General features: G+C 42.3%; 1 protein-coding gene across 6 annotated transcripts in view; it reads right to left on the reverse strand.

Annotated features, from left to right (window-relative positions):
- The window catches only part of LOC111850774 (regulating synaptic membrane exocytosis protein 1-like), a 72,640-nt gene extending 70,331 nt beyond the window's left edge, over nt 1-2,309 (reverse strand). For all 6 annotated transcript variants that reach the window (XM_072703285.1, XM_072703286.1, XM_072703284.1 and 3 more), the window contains exon 1: nt 1,953-2,309. In XM_072703285.1, the coding sequence (XP_072559386.1) occupies nt 1,953-2,119 (167 nt within the window). In that variant the 5' untranslated portion in view covers nt 2,120-2,309. The remainder of the gene's footprint in view (nt 1-1,952) is intronic.
- Between the last annotated feature and the right edge of the window lie 14,649 nt (nt 2,310-16,958).

The following is a 16,958-nucleotide window of genomic DNA, read 5'->3' on the forward strand; positions in this document are numbered from 1 at the left end:
GACCACACCACGGACGCCCGTGCCATGCGGTTATCGGGGCAGTCGCGGTTAGCTACACTTTTGAGGGCCGTGATGAGTAACACTCAAGCACATCCCACCTCCGGCCCTCACACCAACGGGTGCCAGCAGTGTGGCCACAGGAAATTGCATAAATTCCATTATGCCCTCTCATAGTACTATATATTGAAGTCTATGTTCTGTTGCATGCAGGGAGCACGATGCTTTAAAATCACCTTCCTTCCTCGTCTCTTAATGAAGCCGATTACCAATCCGAGAGGCATTATAATTATGCCTTATAAAGGACGTACAATCGCATCCAGCAGATAACGCGTATTTAACGCGACACTAGCATCGTTCTTATTAATCATTTGCGACGTGTACGTGTAGAGATAATATTTACAGAACAATATGTTCGAGTTGACATCCTGTTGCTCAGCCATGGGAGTAATACGGTATTTCCTGCTGGTGACGCTATTGCACGTCGAGCTAAATAAGATGGGAAGTTTTACCTATACAAAGGTATGACTGCCAAGAAAATTAATTCAGCGAAATTTTAATTGAATCTCTTGATTAACATTAAATGGTTAAACCCGTTTAAAATATTGATTCGATAGTGAACCGTAGTACTTCATTCCTGTCTGAAAATCGACGCAAAACACATCGGATCTGTATAAATGTTAGTCTATCATATGCTTTACCACCTGAACGGTGTGCTTTGTTTGACAGCTGAATAAATGCGTTTTGTTCTGCTGTATTTATTGGGAAACGTATGCCAGGAGTTTAAATGCAGTTTTACATTCGGTCACGATGCCAAGTCAAACGATTTTCCGCTTCTGATGGGAAGACACCAGACGGTGAGTGTGTATAACACGACGATGGGGACAACGGCCACTGACACAAACCGATCACAAAAAAAAGCTTTCGAAACGATCCCAAATCAAATCATCCTTTGAAAAATGAAACGGGTGGGTATTGTCTAAATGACATTTTAAGTGCTCTTTTCCACATGTTTAACCGGAGAAGTGCTGGCCTACGGCGGACTGAAACGATCAGCCACACCCCGCTCCTTGATGGAGGAAAACGGCATCCACTTCGGGGCATTTGATTACAAAAATGCACTATATCCGTGCAGCAGAACAAAACGATTTGGGACGTAGTGGCCTAAACAAAGCCGCCCCTTTTATTTTGAAACGCTATTTGTGGGGATTTTCCCTACATTGATAGACCTGCTGCTTCGGGGAGCGGTGCTGAGATGTAATGAGAGAGGACGCGACGATCATCATGCTCCGTGTCGGATACAGGGGGAATGAAGAGGTGTAGCGAAATCTAACCATTAGTGTAATCGAGGGGGACAAATGCATCGATTGTTATTGATTGTTTGCTGATGTTTTGTTGTTGTTGTTGTTGTTTTTGGTCATTCCCCCTTCCCTGTCACACCCCTTCTTTTCAGATATACCCAAGTTACACCTGTAACTGTATCCGACTCTCTTCATTTCAGGCAAAAGCTCGCTCCTTCTCAACCAAGCGGAGCCTTTGCCTTTCTCCGTGAAACGTATGTCGGGGCTGGATTTAAAGTGCACGCATGTGTCGCTTTACCCCTGTTCGGCGATGCATTTAACAATCGAGGGAATCCTTCCAGGGGTCACCATGGGGCTCCTCCGATCGCGCAAATCACAGAGCTGAGCCGGCTTGTGTGTTCGCATTAATTTAACTGAATCATTACGGAAATCTTAAAGCCTGGGAAGTTACCGGCTCACGCTATGCACCGTGCGTCTGAGCAGACCATCGTTACAGCAAAGATTGTGTTGTAATCGGCACAGAGGAAATCAGGTGAAATTGTTAACAAACTGGAGAAATAGCTCAGATGATGGCGGATGGGAACTAACCTGCCTTTTGGACAGAGACACAACAGTTTTTGAATGGCAGTGCGAACGGAAATGACTTCCCCTTACTTTAACATGGCATCTTCTTTTTCCTCTTCCTCCTTCTGTCGAACCATCACTGCCATTATTATTTTCCTTTCCTCCTCCGTGAGGTGACTGAGGTCCGGAATATCGGGCATGCTCATCGGCGCGGTGGGTGGGCGAGGGCCGCCTTGGGGCCCCACAGAGGCGGACATTTTTTACCCCTCCTTGGCGTGTCGTTTTCGTGACCAAAAGCCGAGCGTCGAAAGGCACTCCTCACGACATAGTCCACGGGCAGAGCCGCAGCTCTCTGGTATAGTGCAAGCCTTTCATGGTTGCGGGCACCCACGGCCGTGCTTTGGTTTCTATTCGGCTTTTCTCTCTTCTCTCTCTCACCCCCCCACCCCCCGCCTGTCCGCCTCTCCCCTCCACCTCAAGTTACTGGCAGCGCATCTCAGCGCCAGGAGATGATATATAGGCTTGAGGGAGCCCTGATCGGGTTGGCTGATCGGCGCTGTCCCTTTCTCCGTGTTCGGGCTCGGTCGCTGGCTGATGGTTAAGGCGGAGACCGTGCAGTTCTCCTTCCGCGCTGCTGCTGATGATGCTGCCTGCTGCCTGGGAGACGGAACAGTCAATGGGACCGCAGCCCCTCAAGCGCGTACCTTCCCCCGAACGGAGGCGCGCTTACTCATTTGAGAATGGGGTCTCACCGTATGTGATCGCCGTGTCTCTCCCTTCCCTTATTTCAGCGGGCTGGTAGCGCGCCTCCCCTCTATACACGCCGCGCACACCTCTCCCTCCGGGCTCGTGCACGGGGGCACAGACACTGATGAAAGTACGAGCCCATCTCTCTCGTACGCGCGTCCCCGTCTGCCAATTCGCCGCTCTCCCCATTCATTGAAGACGCTCGCCAGGAGCCGCCGTGATGGACGGCTTCAGATTTCGCTTTATAGGCGTTTTATAATAACGACCCTGACAACGATCGGCGCGATGTTCGCAGCCAGCGGTCACTGTGAATTTAGAGGATTTGGTCCGTCACTTGTTGATAAACCGTGTGCAGTGAATATTTCTCCCATTCTCTCTTCCAGTACCCCCGTGAATACCGTGGGTGTTTCAAAGAGAAACAGGCATATGCTTAAATTAACAAACAGGAGGCTACAAAGGGTGGAACGGTGTCTCTGCGGGTAGGACTGCCGCTGCTTTGTACCTGTAGGGTTGGGGGTTCAAAGCCCACCTCCGCTACGCGCGTGTAGCGCTTGCATGATCTCTATGAGGTTCTCTCCAGCAGTCCAAAAGCATGCTATTAGGCGAACTCGCAGCTTTAGGTTTCCCATAGTTTGTGTCCTGCGTTGACTTGGAATGGCGTCCAGGGTGTACCACTCTACTAGTTGGGATACACTCCAAGTCCCCTGTGTCTTTATATTGGGTATGAAGTTGGCCGATGATTGTCTAATACAGAAGACCTGCATAGATACTGTCATTCCGCAAGGCAGTTCCAAGTGAAAAAAGTTCATTTAAATGCAGAAGGAAGATTTTATTTATATATATATGTATGTGTGTGTGTATATATATATATATATATATATATATATATATATATATACATACATACATACATACATACATACACACACACACAGTCAAGCAATTGTTTTAAAAGTGAATGAATTAATCTTAGGCTATGATTAAAAAAAAATCTATTGATATAAGAAAACAATGCCTCAAGAAAAAAAAAGTTAGCGTTTCTGGAAAGTACATTATGTTCAGTCACATTCGTTTTCTAAGGGAGAAAACATTGTGCTCTATTTCTGCCAGAGCTGATACAACATTGTACGAATGACGACACCGGATACGACTGATCCAGGACCACGGACAGCGGTGTATGGTTTATTCAGTGTGGCTGCTACAATGTTATATATTCACACAAACGCCAATCGTCTTTAATTAGATTGTAAAGACAAATTAGAGGTTTTCAATACCAGATTAAAACATATAAAATCGAACTGTTGTTATATGTGACTTTAAAATAAAAAACTACAGCACACTGTGGTTTCAACGTCTGTCAAGCCAAAGATTGAAATGCAATTTGGATAATTTAATATTTATAATATGACTTACTTTATTCAATATAAAACACCTGCTTGGATGGCATGTGGTAGCAATAAAATTACAAAACGTTTTTATGGTTATGAACTGTACCCAAAGCATTCACATTTTACTATTACCATCGTTTTAATTCGCCGATATATACACTGTCTTTCATTACATTATGTCTCTCAGTACTATCCCTACCAACAGCTTTTGAATTGTAAATCAAAGGCTAAACGTGAAGGGCAAGTGCAATCTGTAAAGGCATTTACGCTGAGTCTTGTGCAACTCTAACATATATTTATATCACACGTTTTTATTATCGTTTGGTACCTCAAATAAACCGGACCTTTATCTGACGTAATTGAAAGATGTAACATACTGTCCAGCAGGCGGCGACACTAACTACATCAGGACCATTATGTCATCAAGAAACAATCGATTCATATTGCATTTACTTGGGAAACAGCGCGGGACCGTGGAAGATCGGTAGTATAACACCTGTGACAATGTCTTTGTTGTTAATTTCTGAAAATATATCTCGTTCTTAGTGCTGGGTTTCGCGTTGTAAATTAAACTAATTTTGATTATCAAGAATAATATTTAATTCGGATACCGTAATACGTCTAATTTCTGGCCCACGAATCGTGGATGATACCTAGTAGTCAAAAATTAGTGTACTTTTCTAATCTGGCAACTGCAAAGTCTTGATACCCACCCAGTTAAAGAGGTCCAAAAATAAATCCTCTTTTATTTTCCATCTAACATCCATATATCAGAATTTTCACATGCGCTTACCCTCTAGCTGCAAATGTATTTTCAAAATTTGTATTGATTACTCCAGTTTCTTCATTCAAACGATTCATCATCTCCATCATCAGCCTTGCCTTGTCTCCCTGTGCCTCATCACCATTATTAATACCATAATTTATTTCCTGAACAAATGCTTTATTTATTTTACAGGTTCATAAATTAATTTGAAATACAATAATCATGGTTATTTATGCATTGTGTGTTTTAAGGTGGTAGTGCCATGCCTGTGAGTTAGCCCAGTTCCTTAATCATTATGCCACCCAGAGGGAAAATACAAAAATATCAGATCTCAGCATCAAAGTCCAGTACAGGGTGGGTCAAACCATTGGGCGACAAAGGTGGGAGTAAAGGGGTGTGGATTAGCAAGCCAAGACCACTTTGTTTGGGGTGGGGGGGGGGGGGGGGGTTCCCGTGGGTGAAACTAGCCTTGGGCGCCACATGGACACAGCCCTGGTCTGGTATGTACATGCCGAGATGGACTAAATTTCCAGTAATTGCACGCATTTGGTTGCCCATCCTTTTAAACCTGCCATCTCAGATCTGTGATTCCACTGGCTGGATTCAGTGTCTGCGGTTTGCTGGAGTCAATAAGAGGCCGTGAATCAACATGATCCACGTTCGTTTCCGTTTGCCTCGATCCCCACCACCTCGGCTTCCTTTACCGGCCCGCTCCACCTCCGCCGTCTCCCAGGATCCCCAGCTTTAGTTACGTGCCATGTGGGGGTGAGTCTAATCCCTTTTCCTGCTTCCTTGGCCTCATCCCTGTCTGACTGCTGGGATTGACTGGGCAGGTGGTGCCGCTGCATGTGTTTGGTAGCTGTGCCTGTTCTGCACGTGTTTCTCAGAAGCTCTTTTGTAAACATACTACCTGTTTATTCATGATCCTGTAAACACAAAATGGAAGGTACTGGAACCCTGTGAAACTGTTTTTTAATTGCCTCCTTTCTGGTCTGACCCCAATCCCCTGCTAAATGACACGGAGATGGTTATTTCTGCTTTTGTATCACTGCATATCTTCAACTTCTCTGTCACCCTGGCAGCCGTGCCGTTGCCACTCTGACCTGGACTGTTCCTTGGCAGCCCCCCCCCCCCCCCCACCCCACCAGGCAAGGGGGTGTCTTCCATGCTTTCCAACTATGTCTCCAGATCCCATTTGTGGTGCTCCAACCCCATCCCACCCCGGGCCCTCCTTGAACTAATAACTGCCTGGCTGCCTTGTTGCTGACATCATCACCGAATGCCCTTCGGGGTCCGTAACTCGCGGCGACGGAAAACCAGACTCCGACTTCCCAGATCTCGGGATCATATTCATCAACATCACTAAAATATCAAGGGCACAGTGAAGTCTAAGACCTGCTATCTAAGACCTGCTATCTAAGACCCGCTATCTAAGACCCGCTATCTAAGACCCACTATCTAAGACCCGCTATCTAACGGGCCGCACTGGGAGCTGCACCCTCAGACATCCGCCCCTCGCTGTAGTTTGTTTTTATTTATTTATATAACTTAAATTTTTTATTAATTTTCCAAACAATACAAACAAATAAGTCAAAGACAAAAACAAGTAATCATACCAGTGTCACGCATAAATCGAGCATACAACTCTGAACATTAGATTTCCATATCCCCAATGGTGCCTCCGAGAAGAGAATTACATGTGGTCCCCTTGGCCCATTTTTCCACAAAAACCGTTTGTTGAATCCTTACTTTGTGCGTAAGTCTTTCAAAGTCAAATATCTCCTCGACAGTGTCCTTCCAGTTATCCACGGTGGGAGGCTCTTCTTTACACCATCTCCTGGTGGCTGACTTTTTGGCCGCTTTTAGTAAAATTTTCAAGTATATGTTATTGCCAGAAACCACCTCTCTGTTCAAATTTCCCAAATATAATGATTCAAAAGTCTTGGGCAAATTATATCCTAGTATTCTCCTCAACTGTGACCGTACATCCTCCCAAAAATGTCCTCGCTGTGTCTTCATAAACATTTCCCAAAACTCTTCCTCAATACAGTATCTATAAGCAGGGGCTCATCCACTCTTCCTGCCTTATATCTCCAGAACTGCTTATGACCCTGAAATTAAATCTTACACACAACAAGATGTAAATTTAATAGCCTAAGAAAAGGTCGAGCCGTGTTGGCTATGCGGGTAATGAAATTTACTGGCAGATTTACACGAAATTTGAGGCTGAAACAAAGTAAAGTGTTTTAGAGTAGGGTGTTTTTAAAATATAAATACAGTATTCAAAAGAACAACGTGTCTTAAGTTAAAATATCTATATATTGATTAATAATTTCATTTGTTAGCGTTGTGTTTTTTGGTCAGATTACTAATGCTTAGATCGTTAATATTGCACAACAGTGTAGCTAATGCTGTGTCGTTTTGAGCGGTGTTATGCTTTTACTCGTGTTTACTACCCCATCTAATGGTCAAATATGGGAATAACAGGACTTTAAGGTTTATTCACTGTATTTCCCACCTAAACTAAATACATGAATGTGGTGCATCAAGGTTAGTAACTAAAAATACATTAAAAAAAAACTAGAGGGACAGCCAGCTCGATACCCAAGAAATGTATTCGGTAAAAACACACCGATTCTACATTAAATGAAAACGAAGTATTACCATACACTGACGCGCACACAAATAAAATCTAGATAAAGAGGAAAAAATGTCATCGGCGCGGGACTGGGATCAAAAATAGGTCCTGGATGATGGGCTCCCATGGTAAAATTTTGCCAACCCACATATCCAACAGCAGGCAAGTGCACGGTGGTGGGGGAAGAGAGATATTCTCCCGTGATGTTCCAAGTGCCCTTTTTCTATAAAAGCACAACGTACCGAGAAACCCCCCCCCCACCCCGTCGCGAATATTCATCGAAGTGTGCCCCTCCCCTCCATCGCGTAAAAACCGATTGGCCATGCCCCCTGTTCGAGCACCTGCCCCTCAAAAAAATCTGTGCGCCTTTGCCCATCAGCCTATCAGAAAAATTCCTATGCCCGATGCCAAGCCGGTGTTCTGACGATTTGAGCTACTTTGTCAAGTTATGCTACCGTAGTGCTAATTGATAGCACTAACCCTAACCCTAATTTGGATCCTTAGGGTGAAACAACAGGCTGTTGCAAAGCAGGAAATATGCTACAAAAGCCAGCTAAAGTGTGATTAGGACCGCAGATCTAACATAAAAACACATTTTGATGCCTGGAAATGCCATACGTTTTCTAACCATAACCCTAGCCTAACCCTAACCTTAACCTTATTTTTGGGCCTTACGGTGAAACAAAAGGCTATTGCAAAGTAGGAAATATGCTACTAAAGCCAGCTAAAGTGTGATTTCCCGTCCTATGGGGCCCCAGATCTATCACAAAAACACATTTTGATTCCTGGAACTGCCATACTTTTTCCTAACCCTAGCCTAAACCTAATCCTGATGTGGGGCCGTATGGTGGAACAAAAGGCTATCGCAAAGTAGGAAATATGCTACTAAAACCAGCTAAAATGTGATTTCCCATCCTATGGGGCCCCACATTATTTGGCTTTCTTTACAAAACATTCATACTAAATAAATATTAATATTGCAGATACTCAGAAAGTGCTTATTATTAATTAAAGTACACTTTGCAGTTGAAATTCCATACTAATAATGTCTTCAAAGACCAACAATCTGTAAAAGACAGACAAGTCGAGTCTCTACGTTGTGATTTCAACAATATGGACTCCTACCCATGACATCATTAAACAAGGACCGATTTGCAGACGCATTGTTTTGAATCAGGTGTCAAAAGAGCAAAGGAATAAACTTTCACAGGTAGCACATTGAATTAATTAGAATAAAATACACTGGTAATAGAACAATTACTATTAGTAGGAGTAGGGATGTTACTGTCAATCTGAAGAAATACGGGACTTGGGACACCGGAACACAGAGTGGGACGGGGAATTCTGATGTAGGAAATACAACTACTTCTTCACACGTGCTGTGAAAGTCTTAAGCTTTGGGTATTTAGACAATGCTATCATTACATCACGTATATATATTTTCGCATTTAATCATTTTACTTTTTTTCCAATTCCGACGCATCATTAACCAAGAAAACAGTTACTACGTGTTTCGCCTGGGTTTGGAGGCCTTCCTGTCTCTGTCTGAGCATGCTAAAGGTGTGTAGCCCAGCATGCTAGGTCTCGTGGCCACCGCCTGACTGTTTGTCTACACACGTGCTTTTTCACCAATGGCCTGACTTCCCCCCTTTTCCCCTGGTCGATTCTGAAATGCATGCATGCCCTAAAAACAACAGCACTTGAGTCTTTCTGCTGTGATTAGCGCTCCTTGTTTGACATGAAGGGCCTAGCGAGCGCCTTCAAACTTTCTGTCCATCTCTCACATTTTTATGGCTTTCAAATTACCCAGGGAGGCTTTAAAGCCAGTTCCCCACATCACACTGCATTCACATCACACTGCATTCACATCACACTGCATTCACATCACACTGCGTTCACTTACTGCAGTGGACATTTTTTTTACTCCTTCTTACACCAAAGCAGCAATAAAATCTGACCTCTCCCCTTCCTAACAAAAATCTAGTTTTAAAATACTCAACATAATAACAATATCAAAACAGAATAAGTATTGTAGGTGACACCAGAAAAAAAACTTAATTCAGTGACAACTTGTGGAAGAACCAGGTACATGATTATCAGCTTCGGTGTGATTTTCATGGTTAACCCTTCATGATCTGAACAGAGGTAATGGCCACGCATAAACTTTTTGTGTTACATAGTGTTTTTTTCTCACCAAAAGTTCTGAGAACATGGAAGTCTTTGGGTCAATCCTTCGTTTATTCATTCTGTATTGCTGTTGGGAAGGTACTGCTGGAAGCATTGTGAAGTCCTGACATGTTAGAACATCAACCCAGAGTCAGGCAGACACTGGCCTACAGCTGATGCACCAACACACGGTCTCGCCTGAGGCCTACATCTATAAATGTGTGTAGGTGTGTAGATGCCCCACATCTAATAAATTCAAAAACAGTTTCTTATATCACTGAAGAACAAGCATGAAATGCATCCTTTGGGCAATAAAAACCATGGTAATTATTTTCAAATTACACACTGTGGCTGAACACAGTACAAAGCAGCCTGCTAACTCCTAGCACATACTCCTTAGCTGTACACTAGATTTTCCCTGTTCATTAAACACTCCATCTACTAGGACACGTTGAGAAACACGGTTTGATATATTTTCAGGGTCACGTTTAAAATTTACTCTTATCACCGGATATTGGGACATCTGGCAAAGCTAATGATACAAATATGAGCCTTGGATTTATTAGCAGCCTGCTGTTCCTGCATACTTTGGTGTCTGGAGAGAGGTTTCAAGGATGTCCCCGTCTCACATTGAACAGGAGAATGAACAGTGGTAAATCAAGTTTTATGGGCATACTTTGTAAGCTATGAAATGCACAACTGGGATCCAAAGTGGGAATTCCCAGGTAAGGCACTATTTAATTTACAAACAAAACTACTTCCATAAGCACCCTTCAACACAAAAAGCCCTCTATCAACAATATAATAAGGTACACCTTTGTAAAGTCTATGCATGACATATTTAATCCCCTTAGGTTCAGATATGTTGTTATGTTGCTGTCTCAGACACGGCCAAATTATTTTTACCAGCTGTCCAGCAGGCATACTGATGTGAAGCTAATAACTTTACAATCGCATAAATAGCTTAAAGAATGACACTGTAATAATTTAAAGATAGTGTGACACTGGAAAATATGCACTCTGTCACAGACTGTCACCTAAACCTGTTTGGTGGGGCTCCAGTTTATGGTTTACTCAGGAATAACAGATGGGTTAAATGCATCCATAAAAAGAGTCTTTAAATCAGCTCGCATGTGACCTCACAGGCACCAGTGTAAGCTAACCCCACGTGCAGACAGGACAAGACTCATAATGGTGTATAAGACTCATATCCCCATTCTGACCATAAGGCCCCATCAGTATCACTCAGAACAGGCTGCCATTTCACCATGAATAGTACAAACATCAGTGCAAGCTTCTCAAACTGCCAACTGCCTTGCGCAACTGCACAGATCATACGAAGTTTACATCTCTGCACTATTTATTTACTGCACCTTGCATGCCCTGTTACTATGATGTTAAGTGTACTGTATGTTACTATATGTTGTACTGGGGCCACGGAGAAACGCTGTTTCATCACTCTTTGTACAGGTATGAAGCTGCTGATGACAATAAAGTAACCTTGAACTTTGAAACAGTCTTTACTTAAGTGTAGGAACCCATTATTATTCACCATTGTCATTTAAGTATCATTTATGACAAAATATAAAAACATTAATCCAAAATAAGTTTCAAAAAATTAAATACACAGATTACATCTTATAGTTATACCTTTCAGTTGCAGACACATCCAAAAAACTTGCTCTAAGCAACTGGAGGAGGCGAGACTAAGACATCTGATTGGTTGGTCCTGCCTCCATTAGTTGCTTGGACCCACCTCCTCTGCAATTTGATTGGTTATTGCTCTGAACCAATATATATATATTTTTTGTTCTACCCTCAGAACATTTTTGTGTAAGTAAAACTCCCACAAGCCAAAAATTTACAGATGATGGAGCTGAACCTGCCAGGCATTGGATAGGAATGGTCACATTACTAAAGTGGGTCTCTAAGGTAACAGCGCCAGATGTGGCCCAGTGGACACCTCAAACTCAGTTTCTGTCTCTTCGGAGTTTATTCCCTCAGTACCTGTATGTCTACTTCCAAAAACTGACACCCGACCCAGAAAGTATCATTTAGCAGTTTAATAAAATAATAGACTGCTAATATTTTTCCAGGAAAGTGTAATCTATAAATATGCTGCTCTATATGTATATGTATATATACGTATAAGTAGAACAATAATTACTACCTTGTATTTTTAAACATGAACATTTGTTGCTTGAATTGGAAGTATGTCCTGTTATTAGTCTGCAAGCAATAAGGTTTGTTATGCAGTCCAATTAGCTTCTTTAAAATCCATTAAGGAAATGGCATCTGAGGGCCACCTGTGTCTAGCATGGTCAAATGGCAGGTTTCCCAAGCTAAATGAGCTTCTCATTGACTATCGTCTGGTCTGGTTGCCTCCCCAGCACAAGAATCTAAACAACAGATTTAGAGCTACCAACGGTGTGATGTAGATTTTCACACATGGAATGGCAGGTCCCATTGAATGGTTAAGCTGAAATTAAATTATCAGTTCATCAAGTCCCACCATGTAAAATGTTGAACTCATTTAAATTGTTAAATTCATCTGACATACATATTCAGATTTGGACATTTCAGGTCCAGAAAGTAAAAATCCAAACCAGGATTTTGTTTCAACCAACCAGTTGACCATAAAGGGTCGCAGTCACAGAGTACTCAACTGGTTGGTTGAAACAAAATCCTGGTCTGGATTTTTTACTTTCTGGACCTGAAATGTCCGCCTCTGTCCAAATGAATCGGGGGTGATTGAGGTATTGTGCATAGGTATATGGTAAAAACTGAATATGTTACTATGTGTAACAATAATTTATTAAATGAGTTAAATCATTCCTAGGAATAAGTACAATGAGAATAAATGTCTAAACATGTTTCACTCCTTGAAAAAAAACAGTGTTTTTTTTTGTGTAACTGAAGCATCTGGACAAGCAGCAAACTGTCCCAATGACCAGGATTGAGGGACATTGATGCAGAAAATGACCCAGCCTTTGTGACTGAATCGAGGCCAGGTTCCACAGACATCATCAGGCCCACAGTAACACATAGTGAAAAAAATGTCTCTACCATCAAGCCACAGAGCCTGGTAGTAAAATTACTAGTTTGAACCCTCATGAAATTTGCTTCCGCCCCCTGATCAGCTAAATCTATGGAGGGGTGGCAGACACATGTATTCATCAAATTAGCTTCCATGTAAATATGTCCATGAAAATAACTCCATAGTGTCACGCCCACGGGGGGCGGGACCGGACTGGTGTAGCTCCTTCTCCACGGATGAAGGATCAGTTAAAAGGGGAGAACTGTCAGCATGCAAATGCGAAGTTTTGAGCCGATGAAAAGAAGCCGTGCTGAGCGATTACTTGTCTTCCGTCTCCCCAATCTCCTGTACCTTTCCCAGTTACCTGTTGTTGGACCTCTACCTCTTGTGCCTTCCCTCCACAGCCCAGAACCCGTCCCTGACTTACCTGTCCTGCTGAGTCCGGCTCCCTGTGTCCTGCTCTCCTCGTGTCCCGCCGTCCTGTGAATCTCCGTCGGACTGACTCCCTGGCTGCTGACCTCCCCGCCTGTTTACCGACTTCGATTCTCGCCCTACGATTCTGGTTTTGTTCTCCACGGCTCCCCCCCGGAGAGAAGTTCCCTTGCTCGACACAGTCGTTCCTCTTCCTAGGAAGGCGGCGCTTCCTTTAACCGGGGTAGCGGGAAGCTTTCTCTCTGTTCTGTCACTGCTTGTATTAAAGTTCAGCAATTCTCGCATTACTGGATCTGTGCTTCTCTCCTTACCTGACACATAGCTCCAAAATAAATCCATATTTTGCATTTAAAATATGATACAAATGATGACATGAAATATTGTTTTGGTTGGTTTGTTTTCATTTAGAAGCAGTGAGTGGATGTTTGAAACAGCTCGGTCAAAATTTGGTCGTAGGCCTATTATGTCTTTCTTCCAGCACAACGGGAAAAACTCTAAAATAAACATCCAAAACAGTCCAATGTGTGATGATTAAACTAAGCAGTCAGTAGTTTACTGCAGTGAATTCTTACACAAGACGTTTTGTATTCACTTGACTGGCACATAGTTGCAAAGACAGGTGTGTAAACCTAGAGTACTGACCTGGTCTTGTGAGTATTTTAAGCAATGCGGGACTGATATCTGCTCATAAATTATAGAAATAATCACAGTGATCTTATAGCAGGATGCTTGAATTTGTCATAGACACTAAAGGAGTACTTTTCCTGCTCCCACTATTTATGTATAAAGATAAATAGGGTATTTTAATAATCTCAAACCAGAAAATCTGGAAAAACAAGTGTTTCTATTCAGACCAAGGCTGAAACATGAGCTGTCCAGTATTTCATATTTCTCCTTGTACTGGAACATAAACCAGCTCTTATGAGATTTGCCACAAGAATGATTTGGCAACAGCAACAGCAAATGCCATTTCATAATGTCTTCATAAATGTCTTCATAAATCATAGACCAAGGATCTATGAGTATCACACAAAACATCTGTAAAGAATAGCAACATCTGTTCACACTCTGAAACATACCAGCAGTACCAAAGTCAGAAAAATTGCCACTCTGAATATTTCATTATGTCATATTACACCACATACTTAATATAACGTCTTACATATGCACAAAACTTGATATTTTTATTGGGGAAATTCATTAATTTTTCTCTAATTAAAGTCAGATCTCATTTTGGTTAAGGACAGCGACTCACCAGTTCCAGCTTCTAGAGGCCTCCTGCTTTGTTCCTTTAAAATACTTACCAGTACAAGTGAGTACAAATTAGAAATATTAATACATGCAAATAATTTTTAAACTTAAGTGGTGATGATGACGATTATTAATATTATTAGGTGCCTTGCATAAAAATCTACCAGCATGGCTTGTGTATATGTTATAAGCCTATGAAATGCATTTGCCCTACCCCGACCTTTGCCCTCTACCCACTGGGGGCTTTCTCCCTGCTATTGAAGGAAATCCGGTGGCTATGTGGAAAGATCAAACAAAATGACGGACTCCGAAGGCCCACTAGGCCACAGAGGGATGGGCTGCCATCACGACTCTGCATTGGAACATTTAACCTATTTCTAAACATTATCATATCCACTGTTGTAAGGACTTTTTAAATTACAAATATATGAAAACAATTAATTTCCTCCAAGTCGCTTATTTTCCTCCAATTATTCTCAGTTTAAAAAATGTACATAATATACAAGTTATTATAAATAAGCTGTCCCGACAGTCCTACAACTTCCATTCTAGGATGTTATAAATGTGTATGTGAAGGCTCTATGAGAGTGACTGCTTGGTTGTCCATAGGCAGCTGTTTTTTGGAGAATTCTTTGGCAGTGTAGCCAATTCACTTCCCTGACTTACCAGTAGAGGGAGAACAGCAGCTGTTCCATTGATGAGAACTTGTGAGACTGTATTACTGCCAGGAGCGTAGCACCAAATTCTGGGCCCTATGCATAAACAGTGCCCATGCCCCCCCCCGCAAAAAAAAAAAAAACAGCCTAATCACACAAGACTTCACTGGAATTTGGTTTTATTTGTAGAATGATTAAAAGCTATGACAGGGAATGTCACCAAAGGTAGCCTAACATCATAGGCCTGCATGAAAGTTGAACACTTTTGAAACGGTGAAACGGTGTGCCTGTAATCAGGAGGCCACCGGTTCAAACCCAGCCTCAGCACATCTGCTGGTCCTTGAGCAAGGCCTTTAACCCCCAGCTCCCTGGGCACTGCTACAGGTTGCTGCCCTTCACAAACAACTCTGCAAAAAAAAGAGCAAGTTGAGGGAGGCATAAAGACAATTTCCCCACAGGAATCAATAAAGTAGCTATTATTACTACACTATTTTAATATCGTTGTGGGACAATGTGAGACAAGACACATTCCAAATGTAATATATCATTGTAGATATTGTTACATGCCGTAAGTACTTTGGGAAGGTGTACAGGACACTTCAGTCTTCTGCCCCATGTTCTACTCGCTCCACTCGTCTGCTGCAGCATCAGCCCGCCTCTCGATTCCCAGCCACGCCTCTTGCGCCTTCTGACCTGGCCCTGTATTCCGGTCGACAAGGATAAAGCCTGCTGATCGCATCTAGCTCGAGCTCTTGCGGTGTTGGTTTGCTGTTTTCTGATTGACTCTTGTGTATGACTGTTTGGTTTCCCGGTTTCTGATTTTCTGCTTTGCCCCTTTTCGTACTTTGTTTGTCTTCTGGTTTTGAACTCTTGCTTAGGTCCTGACTACTCTCTTTGCTCGCCCCTTCGGATACCGTGTTTTTTGACATTTTATGAACTTCTTTAATGATAAAATTACAAACATTAGACTTCAAACATGTTTCAATGGCTCACAATTAACTTCAGTTCAAGGCAGAACACACCCTTAATGTCTTTGAATTGATTAATGAACAAGAGCTAAAAACTATTATAATTAAGATTAAACCAACCACTGGTCCACTGGACCCAAACCCTGTTAAGCTTCCTAAAGAATCCCTGGGAGTTCTGGCAAGACCATAACTGCCATAATGAATACGTCCTTATTATCAGGTGATGGGCCTGACCAACTTAAAGTAACAGTAATCAAGCCACCACTGAAGAAGCCAAGTTTAGATCCACAGGACCTCAGCAATTACAGACCTATCTCTAACGTACCATTTTTGTCAAAAGCTCTGGAGAAGATAGTTGCTGCTCAACTTCATTCATACTTGGGGAGATACAACATACTGGATTGTTTCCAGTCTGGCTTCTGCCCGGATCACAGCACTGAAACTGCCTTGACTAAAGTCGTATATGACATAACAACGGCAACTGATTCTGACAGCGCAATTGTGTTAATGCTTCTGGACCTCAGTGCAGCTTCTGACACGGTTGACCATTCTGTCCTATTTACAAAGACTTAAATTTGAGGTTGGGTTGTTCTGCTTCTGACACGGTTGACCATTCTGTCCTATTACAAAGACTTAAATTTGAGGTTGGGTTGTGTAAAACGGTGTCAAAGTGGTTTAAATCGTATTTGACTAATTCTTATCAATATGTTGATCGGTGTCAGATAATACACAGGCCAATGTGGAGAACAGACTCATTGATGGACTTGGCCTCAATCACAGCTTAGACCTTGCTTTTAGCAAGCCAGTCCACTCTTTTCTGTTTTTAATAATGTTAACATTGGTTGGGCAGCCATTTGACCTCATTTTTTTTCTGTCTTTGGTTCCTCTCTTCCATTGTCATCTGGCTTTCTTTATTTCATTTCTTTCTTTCCTCTTCCCCATTCTCTACTACTCTCTCTAATGTAATGTTTCGCAACACATTCCTGTAACGTGCCTTGGGATAACTCTCTCGTGAAAAGTGCTATATAAAAATAAATTGAATTCATA

This window comes from Paramormyrops kingsleyae, chromosome 20 (genome assembly GCF_048594095.1).
Source record: "Paramormyrops kingsleyae isolate MSU_618 chromosome 20, PKINGS_0.4, whole genome shotgun sequence".
Taxonomy (NCBI): Eukaryota; Metazoa; Chordata; class Actinopteri; order Osteoglossiformes; family Mormyridae; genus Paramormyrops; species Paramormyrops kingsleyae.